At 35.4% G+C, this 16,068-nt stretch overlaps 1 protein-coding gene across 1 annotated transcript; it reads right to left on the bottom strand.

Annotated features, from left to right (window-relative positions):
* Nucleotides 1-9,295: 9,295 nt before the first annotated feature.
* On the bottom strand, nt 9,296-11,184 carry LOC120292215. The gene is made up of 2 exons (XM_039310419.1): nt 9,937-11,184; nt 9,296-9,862 (listed from the first exon to the last, which is right to left on the bottom strand). The coding sequence occupies exons 1-2, from the start codon at nt 10,687-10,689 to the stop codon at nt 9,461-9,463; spliced, it is 1,155 nt and encodes a 384-aa protein (XP_039166353.1). The 5' UTR covers nt 10,690-11,184; the 3' UTR covers nt 9,296-9,460.
* Between the last annotated feature and the right edge of the window lie 4,884 nt (nt 11,185-16,068).

The raw sequence follows: 16,068 nt of genomic DNA, 5'->3' as shown, positions 1-16,068 counted from the left end.
TTCTCCAAAAAGAAAACAGTGAGGCGCCAAGGCGATTTTGCTTCATCGAATTGAACGGGGCCAGATTTTCTTCCTCTTGTCGGCGTCGGTGCTTAATCTGTGGCTAACAAGGTATGCTCGAATCCATGGTGTGCTTTACGATCGGTGATGCGTGTTTTCCCGGGCTTCGTCTTCCGCATTGATTTAGGAGTTCGATTCGGTGTCGAATCCGGTTCCCGGGGATCAGTCATTCCCAACACCTTGAAATCTCTGTATCGTCTCATTTTCTCGGTTTATAAATGCTAATTTCCCTTTCATGAGTGCTCTGTTCTTTACCCTGTTCTTGGCTCTGTTCATGCTTTCTTCCTTGTTCGGACTAAGGTGAGAGGAATTAGTCACATCATTAGCACAGTGATTGCGAGATCAAGAGCGGGGATTAAAGAAACATATCTCTCCATCCGACTCTGTCCCCAGCATGCGGAAAGACCGGTTCAGCACCTGGGTCTATCTTCCAACTCGGTATAATAGATAAAGGAAAACCAGATGAGGTTCTTGATGTGGACGTGTTTGGGTTGAGTTGATAAGAGCGGATGATCCCCGTCCTTATCTGCTAAAGCTTTTTCTCGCCTTTTCCCGGTTTTGAAAAATGGAAGATTTGATCACAGTAATCAGGAGATCTTCTTTTGTCGTGCCACTTGCGTTTTGACTGGAGTGTGTTGATGATGATGATGATGAATTAGGTGGGGGAATGGGACAAGACATGGTCAAGCAGCGACCGTGTAGCATTGGCTCCCCCACCTCGCGAAACGGTCTGCTCTGCGTTATCTTATGTACATTGGTTAATCTCGTCGTTTGAAATGGGTTTGTAATTTGAATTCAATTGGATTGTGTTTTAGAATCCGAGTGACTTGAGTGATTGTTAATCTCATACTCAAGTTGGAAAACGTAATCTTATGAATGGATGCATATCCATAAAAAGTAAAAGCTCGATTCAAAACTCAATACTTGGATCAAGTTGAATCAACAGATTCGAGTCAAGATTGCGTGTTAAACGAGTTGGCTTAACTGAGTTTCGATTGCTTGACTTGATTTGATTGCAATTTTAATTATTTCAAATTTTGGTTCAATGTGACAAAATTGAATTGGAAAAATTTTCCCCATTTTCCAAGAAAAAGAGAGCCATGTATTTTTTCGCTCAAATTTGCCTCAATGATGAAATCCCTCATGAAGTGGTTCTTCGATTTTATTAAGAAGGATAAGTTTTGTAGCGATTCCTTATAGGAAGTATCGCAAGTGTACTAGGAAATCAATGATATACTTTAAGATGGAGATACAATATTGGAACTCATGCAAACACTTGTATTTATAGAGTGTTGGGAAGGCATGGGGTTCCCGCTCCCCATTGAGCCGCCAAAGGGTTCTTATAGCTTTAATTTATACTATATTGATAATTTTGGTTTGAGCCCATGAATAGTTTACTTATGATATATAATTTTTCTCTTGCAATTGAGGGTTGAAACGGAGAGGTGGGATGTGCTAATTATAATGGAATTTGTATTGGATTCTATCGGATGTGGCCTTAATTTATTATGAATTAGAATAAACCTTATATTTTGATTAATCTTTCTTACATTTATTCTCTATTTCATTGTGTTTGAACACATAACCCTAACATAGTTTTCACAGCATAATTGCCTACCATTAGTTCTTAAACAATTTTAATCATGCCTTCAGATCTTCGTATCTTCATGTCACCATGACTTCTCATCTCCAGGTGGTTGCTAAATTTTGATAAATGCTTAGCTTTAGAATTACAAGAAGTTACAACAACACTTCTCCACAATAAGCTTAGGTAGTGCACGGGAACATTTTTGTTCCTCTATTCTATTGTTTTTTTGCTCCTTAGAACAAAAAAGAACAGAAATCTGTTTGGTAATGTTAACTAATTTTTCTATTTCCTATAATAGAAAAATAATCAATAAATAGATTTGGAAAAGTAAAAAAGTAAGCTTCTTGTTCTTGAGAACAATTTCTAAAAATAAGCCTTTTTTTTTATTTTCTCATTTTCTTTTCTTTTTCTTCCTTGCCGCTCCATGCGGGTTGCCATTCGCCGGCTAGTCGCCTCTCACCACCGTTGGCTTAATTAAAATAAAATAAAAAAGAAGAAGAAAGAAATGAAACAAAAACTGACCGATTCCCATGTAAACTCTAGAATCAATATGAGAATTGATTGATAAGATAGGTTCTAGGGTACGTAGGTTCTGGATTAAAAAAACTGAGGAATCGGTTCCAATTGATCTGGAGCAATCCTAAAATCGTTCATCCCTAGTTACATGTCAATGATAGCTTCCTTGGTTATCCATGCTCTTCAAGCTATCCAAATTTATCTAAAGGGGCTTAAATATATGAAAAATATTTCTACTCATCAAGTTGTCAACTGTTCTTTTCATCGATGACTTTTGCTCTTTACCAATCTCTATTCTTATCAACTAAGTCTTATCATTTTTTAGTGTAAACACATAGTTGTATCTGTAAAGTGATTTATGCGATTAGTATTCTAAACTTGTAAATGATGAAAGGATGACTTCCTTGTTCTCACCTTTCTCTTTAAACGACATTCAAAGGGGTAGTAGAGAGAGACATGCCATGTGGGGACAAGACTTCAATTTCAAGATTCAATAAAGAAGCAAGGAAAAGGCCGACAAAGTAGGTGGCAGTTCCAAGATCTTGGGTTAATCTTTAATCCTTCTCCCATCAAACTCACCAAACTAAAGGCCCTAAAAAGCAATATACATGCACCCGTACCCTCCTAAAGATGTCCCGATACAGCTTAATTTCTCACACTTCTCGCATAAATGTCGATCTGCACAAAAACTTTTGTATGTCTTTTGTGTAATACGATCAATTGAGATTTGTTCTCTCACGATCTCTCCTTGGTTATCAGTATCAAAGAATTTGATACTCGGGAACTTACAAAAGTGTCAACATCTTACTTGCTCAACTTACATAATTATGTGTTTTTACCGAACTTTGTTTTTTTTTTTTTTCAATCACTCGTTACTTGAGTGATCTTTTGAAGAATATAATTCCTGTGGAGCCGAAGAGATCAAGGGCGCAGGCTTGAATTCCGAGGTGCAGTCAATTGGAGTTTCTTTTTCATAGTGGTGACGAATCATTATCAGCCGGAGGAAACTGAGCGAAGAAACATTATCAAAGCAAAACAACAGGATGCCGTGTCTACCCAAATATAGTCACGATTTTGCGGCTCGAATCGATGCTACGAGTGGCGTAAAGCTAGAGGACGATATCCAATCCATGATCGCATTATTTCCTTCATCAAGAGCAGCTGAATGGCAGCGTCCCAAACGTGTGATGGCCCCAGTCGCCTTCCTTCTCGAGAAAGCAAAAACACAAAGAAGACGAAGAAGAATCGAACTCAAACGCCACCAACAGCAGAGACGAGTCCAAATCGTGGGAGGGCATCGCACGTCCGCGGGCGGTGGTTAGGCGACAATATCCAAAGCTGCTGTCAACTCAGCGGGTATCAAAATTATGGATAAGGGAGTCGTGACCACCTCGCTCCCGTCCCTTTCATGGGAGTACAAACGCCTTTGTCGTTTTTGGACGGCATTGTCTCTCCTTTCGATGACACTTGCGATAAATCTATTAAAATCTTAGGAAAAATTGGATAAATGTGACATGTTCGTAGTATCTTAATATTTTTTTATAACATCAAATTTAATGTATGGTGAAATGCGATGAGAATGTATCAATTTGAGATTTTTTATGATGTTGACCTTATGTAATTATTTATGAATGGCTAGATTTTATCGATGACTTTTTTTTTTATTGATTTTTTGTTTGGAAATTTTGTGGTGCTCCTCTCTTGAATTCCCACTCAGCTCTTCATTTTCCAAGTTGCTGTCCATTGAAGCAAACACCTTCAACGGCCACGTGGGAGATTTGGGATTCGGATAGGATCAAGAAAACCCCCAGGAGCATATCTCGAGTGGGGTTCTGAATTTTCCTATTCTCAGATTTCATTTTTCTTATCTAATCTCGATTGCATATCTTGATTAGAGAGTCTCAAAGATTGATTGACTTTGAAGCTAGCAAATGATTGATGGACATGTCGAGAGTTTCATGTGATGTCTACACGTGGGGATTCTATCATTCTCTTGGATAGATATCACGTGGAACCCATGTATTATTTTATATACTGGGCTAGGATTTTATGTTTATGTTGGAAAAAAGATTTAAGTGTGAGAGTTCTCTTCTCGTTTTTGCTATCTCGAGGACTGGGAGGAGAGAGGTTGTTGTTGTATCTTTGTAGGAGGGGGCCAGATCTCTGAATTTTGTAAAGGAAACCATCAATGAGGTGGGGGATGAACATGGAGTGTGTGGTTGGCCTCCAAAATGGCCATGGCTTTGTCTTGAATGGACCTAGTTGTTGAAATTGATTTGATTGAATGAGATGGGATAGGATTAGAATAGGATAACGTTCTACGAATAAAAATGTTAAGGATATGAATTTGACGTGTCAAATACAAGATTACTAAAATATGTAACTAATCGTAAGTATGATGGATAAGGAAGTGGCTTATTTTCAAACTTAGAAACTCAACAAATTCGAGGTATTATTTAGTGGACTGATAATGAGCATACAAAATTTACAATCGATAGCTTTGCTTTTTAAAGTACCTATAATATAATTAAGAAAAAAGAGAACACTATTGGACACCAACTGAATGAAAGATAGGCAATATGTTATGATATCTCGAGAAATATAATATAGCTATTTTGACATACAATATTTACTCAAGATAGTATTGTGACTGGAATATACGTCTTGAAAGAGAACAATATTGATGCTTTGGACTGTAGATTATAGAGAAAGTGACTTTCCAAAAGAGTTTTCCATCGAGTCATTTGGTTTTGACATTAATAACCCATCTTTGATGAAATCAAGAGCAGAATTGAAATAAAATTAAGATTATTGCAAGAGGACAACGTTTGGAGGCAAGCTATGCAGTGCTCAGATCTTTTCAATGTGTAACAATCTATCACAAACTATAAGCAAGAGATAGAGGGATAGAAAAATTGTACACAACAAGTTTATAGTGATTTGGTTTTGACAAATGTACACCCACTCTCCCGTGCCGACAGCCTATCGGCCAAATTCCATTATAATGAATTGATAAGAGGTTACAATGACTGAGTATTCACTATTCAAACTCTTGCAAAAGATTATTTGATTTCACACTTACAATCTCTAAGGTTACGTTTGGTAGTCGGGATAAAATTCAGGATAGAATATGATGTATCATATCCTACGTTTGGTGCTCGCTTAGGACATGATAAAGTCGGATATAAGAGGGATATATGTATGATAAAATTATCTCATGAGGAAGGTGGGATAAATGTAGATATGATTTCTAATGTCCATACTAGGAAAGTTATTTTTCTTGAATAACAAACTTATTAAGTTAACAAAATTGAAATTATATTTCAATATAAATAATATTTGAGTTCTAATTTAAGAAATTAAAAATTAAAAATAGAAATTTATTTTTAATTAATCTTATTTTAATTTATATATTCAACTTTAATTCTATCTTATAATAAACATTCAATCTATAAATTAAATATTTATATTTATTATATATTTTAGGTATGTTAGTACAATTTACTATTTGATAAAATTTTATTAAAGAATGATGAAAGGGGAAAAAGAAATAATAAAGAAAATAATATAAAAAAAGGAAAAATAAAATAAAAATAAAAATAAATTAAGGAATAATGTTACAAGATATTTTCACCATCTCCGTTTATGAATATTTATGTTCATTTATAATTACATGTCATTTATATCAAAAAAATGTATATGATATGATGTTAATATATTCGACTTTAATACCGCGATTCATTAAACAATGGACATGATATAAAAAAATCCCATAATTTTATATATCTTATCAAGTCCTATCATGATTAGAAATCCGGACAACTAAATGTAGCCTAAGAGATTACAAAGTATAGCTCACAAAAGACAAATGTATTTAAGCAAAAGACCGTGTTGAATTTTGGAATTTAGAACTTCGATATTCTCTTGGCATCCTTTAGCATTACAAGTTTCTTTTATATTCCTCAATGTCCAAGTTGATTGTTTGACCCAAGCTCTAAGGATCATTCATCTAATCAGCCCGTTGAACTTGAATGTTGAAGAAGATCTAATTGCTTATTGCTAAGAATGAAGTTTCCCGAAATATCTATTGTCCATACAGCATATAGGGTTTCCATAAGTTGAGTCATTCCTTTAGAAAACCTTCCGTTTACAATTGATTGTCTTGTTGATAGATTGAGATATTCCAAATAAGTAATATTGTATTTAATATCTTCCTTTCAGACAATTGGTATTTATAAGGTAAGGAATCCATGCTAATTTTCTAGCCATTAGCACAATCATAGTTGAACTAATATCCTTATTCCGTTGAGATTGAATATTAATGATAGGATTTTGAATGCATTCTTGAGTCTGATAAATAAAGTCTGATGATACATATTAGAGTTTCCACCTAGAAAAGCTTACCTTCAGAATCAAAGGACAACTAAGAAAGATTTTCTCAATCTTCAAAATTAATTAGGGAGTTTTCCTCAACAAGATGATCCCTGATAATCAACCAAAATATCACTCAATGCAAATGCACAAAAGAAATGTCATGTAGATCTATGAAGCATCGATATTGTCCAGGAGTTTTCGTGTTGTATAGGACACTTCGACATGTATCTGACACTTTTTGACATTTTTCAACACTTAATATGTGTCGAAAAATCCGACATTTGGTCAACTCTCCCAATACTCTCTGACACTTAAGTCTGGAATTCCGATATGTGAGTTTGAAATTCAGATAGGCACAGGGTCAATCATAAAAAATTTCAATAAATGAGGGGTTGAAATGTAAGTATGTATAAAAAAAAAAAAAAATAAAGAGAGAAAGAAGAAAACCTAGTCTTCTCGTCTCTATTGACTCTCACTTCCTATAACATACAATTCACCCCTAAGTTTTTTTTTTTTTTTTTCTCTTCTCTTCTCTTCTACCATGCTTTGACACGCAAGTCTAGAATGTCGATAGCTTATTTTTTTCACCTTTAAGTTTTATGGATTATTTGAATGGAGTTGAATTTGTCAAATAAACTATGAATGATATTAACAAATGGTAAATTAATGTTTTTAGTGTAAATTCATTTTTGGCTCCTTTTGTTATTATTTATTTATATGTGAATTTGAATCAAATGAATTTGATTAAAACGATCATGAAAATGATAATTTAGCATGTATATATACAAATATACATTTAATACACAACATGTCTCAACGTGTCGGAATTCTCTAATTTTTTAGAAATGACGTGTCGGCATTGTCATGTTGTGTCATGTCATGTGTTGAAATTGATGTCGGTGTTGGTGCTACTTAGATGTAGATTCAATGCAAGCTTCTAATTGCACCATGCCATTGTTCTTAGATTTGGCCATTTTGGAACTGACATACCGTGCTCTACAAATCGACAATGTGGTCTATCATGCGCATTACAAGTGGACGCCATCGATACTCATGCTTTTCAGTTTGTATTGCTAATTTAGGGGGGTAAACAAGAAGATGCAACATGGGCGTTGACCGTTAAAAATGGGAACTTCTGCTCGTTGTACGTCGTGCACTGGACAGAAGAACTATTCATGTGAACAGGCTAATCAAAGCAGTTGGGTTCTTAACTAGTAGTCCAACAAGGTCGGGCTTTCTCTGCTAAAGCAGCTGTTCAAGCCCATGTAGCTTGGAAGATGTCATGTTTTAGACATTTACTTTCTTTCAGGTCGTCCTGCTTCTCTCCATATAAGCAATAAAAGATCTCTATTCTCTATCATCGTCAAAGCGAAGGGATAGTATGTAATTGAGTTGTTTTCACTTACCATACTTCAATGTTCTCTGCTCATAAATTTTAGTTTCTCATGGGGAGATACTTCTGATGAAATGTAAATTTATACGGGTCGTTGACATAACATGAAGATGAGTAATGCCACATAAAACCGTCTTCAGCTTCTCTAGAAGCTTCGTGAGCGAGTGGAGACGATCAAGGTGAGCAAAGAATGCAACTGCCTAATTATGGGCAAAACTAGAAGGGCACAAATGCATTTCTCACGAATTTCATGGATTAATTTGGTTTCTTGCGGATTGAGTTCGTCTTAAGGCAAAACGAATGCAACCCATTTCAAAACTACTTCATGCATTTCTCCAATATGATTTTCTGCTTGATGTTTCTTTATAGTTTTTCAGATTTTTCGTCCTTTTCTAGATTTTTACTTGTTGAAGTTTTGACAATAACCTTTTATATTATAATTGCCACATGAGATGCCATGTTGGTACTATGTTTAATGGAAGAACCGACTCTAACATTCCTCCATCTTCACCAAGAGGTCTTATAGTGGGGTCTCCATCAAGATACCTTTGGTAAAAATTATCTTTTGACTATTCTCAAGACAATTGACACCAAACTTTCAACTGTCTAAACTTGTCTTGATCATTCATTATCTATCTTTCTCTCTATATGAGGAATTTCCAAAAAGACTAATAGGGTAAAATTTTAGAGTCACCTTTCGCTTATAAATCCACATTATGCTTTTGCAATGTTGAGAAATCTGATTGAATATTTTGCAATAGTTTAGGGACTCTCAAAACCTTATCCCTTTTTATTTCCCTGTGCGGGGATTGTCAGTCAACTCACACAAGGTTAATAGGGCCATGCATCGCCCAGCAACTATTTCAGGCATGATATTTTCTGAAGTTTTGAAACTTTGACAACTACTTGTAAACATTACTGATTTCGTAAGGAAAACATTTTGCATTAGAATATTTTTTACACACTGAAATGATAGAAAAGCTGTCCATAACATCCTTAATAGTAACATAGCAGTAGCTTCACAATTTCTGTATTCATATAGCTAACAAATTATGACAAGCAAACGAAAACGAATACCAACAAGAAACCCGATTCAAACTAGTCCTGAAATTGCTCCTTTACCATCCCGAGTTAGAACAACTCGTCCTGATGTTTTCGTTTGTGATCTTCTAGCCAACCTTGAATTTCTTGTAACATGTTTTTGCCTTGCATCTGCAACAGAAATTACCCAAACGTAGTTTCATAAGCACATGTTGGTTTTGAGTCTCTGAAAAGAGAGATGGAAGAACATTCGAGGAAACTTGTACTTTACCTTGATTTAGTTTATCATGAACTAGATGTTTGAGGCTTGGTCTTGGCCAAGCTTGAACCCTTGTCCGTTCCTGATCTCAAATTTGCACCCGTTCTAGTTGTGCCCCTTTCTAAACTCACAGTTGCGCCCTTTACAGAATTCACAGTCATGCTATTTCCTGAAGGGGAACCTCTGCCCCGTTCTGTACTCAAAGTCCTGCTGCTTCGTGAACTTGACGCTATGCTCCTGCCAGAACTTGAACTTGCGCCCATATTAGTTGTGCCCCTTTTTGATCTTGAACCTCTACCCTTCCTAAAATAAAATTTGTGTCTCTTCCTGAACTCAAAGCTGTGCCCCTTCCTGAAGTTGAACCTCTGCCCCATCCCAAACTCGAAGTCACGCTGCTTTGTGAAATTGAAGATATGCTCCTTCCTGAATTTGATGCCGTGTACTTTCCTGCTATGGAAGTTGTGTCCTTGCCCGAACTCAAACTTTTGTTGTTTCTTGAACTTGAAGCTATATCCCTTCCTCTACCTCTTTTTGCAAGATCCCTTCCTGGGGATGACGCATATATGGCCCCACTTCCTCTGCCTGTTTTCTTAGGTAGTTGGTTAGTTGCCACAGTTCTATCTCTCTTGACCTGGACCACGTAAAAAATTCTACAAAAGTTTTAAGGACTACACAATTAAGATAATGCAAATCTTCAGTACTTACAGGAGAAAGGTGTCTTTGATCCTCAACTTCAGTTGCGGCTTTGCAGGATTTCTCATCATGTTCAGCTCCTTGGCACCTTTGGCAACTCGACCGGAGAACATCATTTTGGTTGGCAGGTTCCCAACTCTCATCATTGTCCTTCTTCCGATTTTCCATTCTCGCCGTTTTCCTTCTGGCGACACTGCCATAGTGCCAAATCCTTCGGTCCGTCATTTGCCTTCTATTTCCTGTGTCCTCAAAACGTTTAGCATCACCCGGCTCTGACTGGAAATCATCAATGGAGGAGGTGCCATCGGTTTCGCTATTACCCACAGATGCAGAGTCTGAGTATTCATCGGGACCTGAAACGTCCCACTCAACTCCATCCTCGTCCGAAAACACATCATTCTTCATTCTATATTCCTCACTTAACATCTCCAATATCTCGTTATCGAACTCTCCCTTCCACTCACTGTCAAACCCTCCCTCGACGTATAAATGAATCAATCCCCTTTTTGACGCTAATTGCACCATTCCCTTCACTTGCCCATCATTCTTGATCTCTATGGTCAACTCATGGTATACACCGGGGGTCTCATACCACATTCTCTTCATACGAAAGCCAAAACCTTTAACGTCAGCAATCAATCCTTCATATGTCACTGAATCTGGAGTGACGTCTTTTTTTTCTCTTAATATTCCACCAGCAAACTCAAACCCCTCACTAGGCTTCTTTACTCCAAGGTGGAATCTGATTGTGAAGGGATCATCCATCTATGATGTAATAAGTTCAAAGTGAGCCCCCCAACAACATATATATCGGACATATTAAACCTTTGTGCATACTTATCATAAATCCAACATGACACATACATCATTCATTAGTTATAGACAGATCTAGAATTAAATACTTAAATGTCTAGCGAAAGAGTGAGTAATACTTATTTGGTTTTTCTTTTATTAATTGAATTTGAACTTTAGCTAAGTACTTGATATAAATTTAAATTAAAATCTTAGGAGGACTATCTCATCAGAGATTCCTTTTTTAATGGGACAAAAGAAGAAGTATTATAACGCCAATGTAAATAAAGCTTTCCAACAGCCATTTTTTCTACTCTTGATTTGAGAATTGTAACTCCTCAATTTCTATATGAATGCAGATATTAGTTAATTTTCGAATTATTGTTTTGTTTCTCTATATCCAACTATCACTAGACAATCCTTCGGAAGCAAGAAGTAAATGCATTAACAGAGTAGAAATTTTCTCTGATTTAGTGATAAGAAATAATCTAGACATCTTCACCAAAAAAAATAAAAAATAATCTAGACATAAAATCCTTACCAAAAAAAAATAAAATAATCTAGACATAAAAAGGTTGAATCTACCAATCACAAAATGCAAATGCATGCACAATGTATATCGAATTGCTTTGCATTATGTAACTAAAAAAGAGTTTTCTATTTTATACTTTTTGAAAGAAAAATCCATAAACATGGGACACATTGTTTCAAATCATTTTATGAAAGTCTGTATGTCGTTGTATTCTTTATTAATTTAAAGTCATATGCTTCAAAATTAATTAGTGTCTTGCCCTTTTAGTGAAATAATATGTTCACTTTTATAAAAGTTGCATTGTGACATGACATATGACTATTTGTTCAAGCAACGCATGCTTTTAATTTACTTTGAAATAATCATGCACTATGCAAAAGACTTGAACCTGCCTGGTGGCAATATGCTATAGTACTAAATAGGGAAAATCTCAAATAAGGACTTAAAGTGAGCCTACTTTCTCAAATAAGGACCTGAAGTAACCGTTGTTCTAAATAAGGACTTGAAGTGGCTAACAAGTCTCAAATAAGGACCTGAACCTGTCAGCCGACCAAAATGGTCATCGGCCGACGAGCACGCAACAAACCCCAAAAAAATATGGACAATTTTGTCCCAAAAAAATATAGATAGAAATTAACAAACCCCAAAAACAAAACTCTCAAACTCTTCACGTTCTTCTACTTCTGCTCTTCATCTTTTATGTTCTTTGTCCCTTCTCATTTGGAGAACCTAAATTCCCTGTTAATGGAACAAGATCCCTAGCTCCCCGAGTCCCAAATGTACTCCCTCCCTCCCTCCCTCCTTCTCTCTCTCAATTCGTGTTCCATTAACAGAAAATTTCGGTGCTCCAAGCAAGAGAGGATAAAGAACAAAGAAGATGAAGAGCAAAAGAAGAAAAACGTGAAAACGTGAAGAGTTTTTTGTAGGTCAAAAGAACGTGAAGAGTTTGGGGGATTTTGTTTTTAGGGTTTGTTAATTTCTATCTATATTTTGTTTTGGACAAAATTGTCCATATTCCGACCATAAAAAATGTCACATGCTCACCGGCCGGTGAACATTTTGGCCGCCCAACAAGTTCAAGTCCTTATTTGAGACTTGTTAATCACTTCGGATCCTTATTTGGGACAACGGTCACTTCAGGTCTTTATTTGAGAAAATATGCTCACTTTGGGTCTTTATTTGAGAATTTCCCTAATAAATATGCATAGTTGACTAGTCAGGCTCACCGGTGGCCAAAAATAGAAAACTAGTCAAGCCCATTGTAAATGCACACAAGCAAAATAACAAGTAAATGTGTAACACAGCTATTGCTTAATCTGCAAGTGATTATATCAGCTCTAAATTAAATTCAGTCTAATAGAATTAATAAAGAAAGAAGCAAAACAAACAATCAAATTAATTTTACACGTGAGGCCAACAACAAATTCATAGGAGATAAATCATCATAGCATCAAACATATCCATACAACCAAGTATCAGCCCCTTGTTCATGGTTCATTTTCTCATGTGGTGGCTCGTACTAGAATTTACTGAATCCCTTTTTCTCTTCTTTTTGTGTAGCTATGATCAAATCATTTGACATTAATATCTTTACAACTCATAGATGCAATAACCGAATCAAATAATCCATAATTACTACTATTACAGGTTTAATATCAAACAACTTTACTGGCAGTATAAAGAACCAAAACGATCCAACACCAAAAAGGCAAGTTGAGATAAATGACTATAATAGTAAAAAAAAGTGCAACCTAACTAATTAAATTACAACGAAAGCTGGGAACCTCGAAAGAGCAAGGAAAGATTGCTTTAGGAACCGACAATATCCAACACCAAAAAAGGAAGTAGTGACGAGTGATTAAGGCTCCGTTTGTTTCTTGCAAAATGTGATGTTTTTGAAAAATGCCGTTTAGGAAAATGATAATATATTCCAGTATTTGACTAAACTTGAAAATAAATTAAAAATATTTTCAACCGTTTGGATGGAAAATATTTTCCCAGTAAATCCGCCAAAAAAAAAAAGGAGTAAGTCTTGCAATCCTAATTCCGCATGAAGTTCGATCTCTGTATCTAACTTTAATACCGTCATTTTAGTGAACTTAACCTTCATCTTATATTCACTTCAATTACAATAATCTACTCTTTTTATATAATTTAACGTACTTCACGACTACTATCTTATAATTGTTATATATTCATTTCAATTACAATACTGATAAAAATTCAATTTTTTTTTTTTTGGCATTTTGGAACTGAAAAGGAGTTCTATTTTCTACTTTTTGTATTCGTATGAAAAAACCCTAACCACGGGATCAGTCTAAAAAGTCTGTATGTTCGTTGTATTCTTTCTTAATGTAAAGTAATATGCTTCAAAATCAGTTAGTGTTTCTTTTTATCCATAAGTTGCATTTTTTAGTGAAATATTATGTTTCTCATATAAAAGTTACATCCTGATATAATATATGACTATTTGTTCAAGCAATATGCGCTTCGATTTGCTTTGAAATAATCATGTACTATAAAAATACGACAATCCCGCGGGTTCGCGATTTGCAGTGGTGCTAAAAATGCATTGGTAGCTACTCAAGCCCATTGGTAGCTGAAAATACAAAGCGAGTCGAGTCCACTATATATGCATGCACCGACAAAGCAGTACATAAATGTGTCTCACAGTTATCGCTTAAACTACAAGTGGATAGATCAGCTCTGAATTAAATTGCATAAACATTCCAACAAAATTATTAAAGAAAGAGGCAAAACAAACATTCTAAGTATCTTTACTCAAGAGGCCAACACAACAAATTCATAGGAGGTGGATCATCATAATATCAAACATATATACCACGAATCAACTACCCTTTGTTCATCATTATGATTGAAGTAGTATTAGAATGCCGGTGCGAATAAAACTTTCCAGTAGTTGCTTCTCCGCTCTTTATTTGAAGATTGTAACTACTCACTTTCTATATGAATGGATACATTTGTTAATTTTCGAATCATTATTTTGTTTTTCTATATCCCACATTCACTAGACAATCCTTTAGAAACAAGACATATATGCATTTAACAGAGTAGAAATTTTTACTCTGATTTGGTGAAAAAATAATCTAGATATAAACAGGTTGAATCTACAAATCACAAAAATGTAAAGACATAAAACATAAAAACATAATATGTATGTGTATATATACATATGACTATGTGCTCATTGATGGCCAAAAATGGAAAGCTAGTTTAGTCCACTGTAAATGCATGCGCCGACAAAACAACAAATAAATGCGTAACACATTTTTTTTATTAATCTGCAAGTAAACGGATCATCCCTATATTAAATTGCATAAATAGTCTAACAGAAATAACAAAGAAAAAGCAAAACAAACGTTACTATGCTTACTTGAGAGGAAAACAACGAATTTATAAGAGATTAAATATCATAATATCAACATATATACCACAAATTATCTGCCTTCATTCGCTTTCCCATGTGGTGACACTTGGTAAAATCTAATGAGTTCTTTTTCTTTTTTCTTTTTTCTAATTTTCTTTTGTACAGCTATGAATTGGACAGTAATTTCTCCATAGCGCATTAATGAGATAATCGAATTAAATAGTCCATAATTACCTTTATTACATGTGCGATATTATATTTGTGCATTAATCATGCCTATTGCAAAACTTAAAAAAGAAATAGTTGCAAAGGAATCATATAATGTTTTTGAAATCGATAATTTATGATCTATTATCTAGCATGTTATCTATGAAAGCAATTTTGATTAATTTAATATTTAGAGTGATTATATTAGTTTGCTAGCAATACTAAAGAACTAAGACTATCCAACACCCAAAAAGGAAGAAGAGATGAGTGACTAATGTAAGGAAACAAACCAACCACCTAAGACATTAGCGTGCAACCAAAAAATGGCAACTTTGAAAAGGCGGATATCATGTCGCTAAAGAAAGGAGGATATTTGGCCTAAAAAGGAAGCATGCAAAAGTCCCACACATTGACGAAGAAGATGTCGTACCTGAAGAATCAATTCTTTATAAAGCTTCAGGGGCCGCTTTCTTCTGAACTGACCAAAATTTTTGAGATGGTCTCCACTACTTATATAGGCGAGGCAATTATCTGGTATTTTTGTGCAAGATGCATCAATCAACCTTCCCAATGACATGCACGTTGTGACCTCCAAGTATTTCAAAGACTCTAGCTCGTCAAGGCCCTCAGCATTAGTAAGTTCATGGCAGATATTTATTTTCAAAATCTCTAGGTTCTTCAAGTATAACAACCCACTTATTCTTGTCAAAGATTCGCAATCATGAATGTCCAAGATTTTCAATGATTCCGAAAGATCCACAACTCGTATCTCAACTAGCTCTTGACACGATGATACACTCACTTGTCGTAGCTTAAGTAATTTCGAAAGAATGAATAATCTCTGAAGCCGTATACAAGAATGGACATTTAATTTTTCCAGTTGTGGAAGTCCCTCGAGTAAAATGTCTTTCACTTCACAATGACTGATCGATAGAGTCTGCAAATACTTCCAACTGCTGGTGGAGGACGGAAGCCGCATGAGGGTTTTTAAGTCTAGGCCTGCCAAATCAAGGAATTCTAGATGAGGATGAGAAGCCAACTCTAAAGGTCCAAGGGCGCCAAGCAGACATAACGTCAACTTTTTCAGTTTAGATAACCCCTCAATCCAACATAAATTGCATCCTGTGATCGGCTTTGATCCCTCTCCAGCAAATTTGGAATTACTTAGTTGCAATTCATCCAACCTAGTAAGATACGACAAATCGGGGACCAAGAGCAATGATTC

This window comes from Eucalyptus grandis, chromosome 3, assembly GCF_016545825.1.
Source record: "Eucalyptus grandis isolate ANBG69807.140 chromosome 3, ASM1654582v1, whole genome shotgun sequence".
In the NCBI taxonomy this organism is placed as follows: domain Eukaryota; kingdom Viridiplantae; phylum Streptophyta; class Magnoliopsida; order Myrtales; family Myrtaceae; genus Eucalyptus; species Eucalyptus grandis.
The sequence above is the reverse complement of the archived record's forward strand: the minus strand, read 5'-3'. Positions and strand labels throughout refer to the sequence as shown.

Coding starts and splice junctions, on each gene's coding strand:
- LOC120292215 (XM_039310419.1), bottom strand. CDS start 10,689: ATGGATGATCCCTTCACAATCAGATTCCACCTTGGAGTAAAGAAGCCT. Junction 9,863..9,936: donor ATCAAAGACACCTTTCTCCT/GTAAGTACTGAA, acceptor TACGTGGTCCAG/GTCAAGAGAGATAGAACTGT.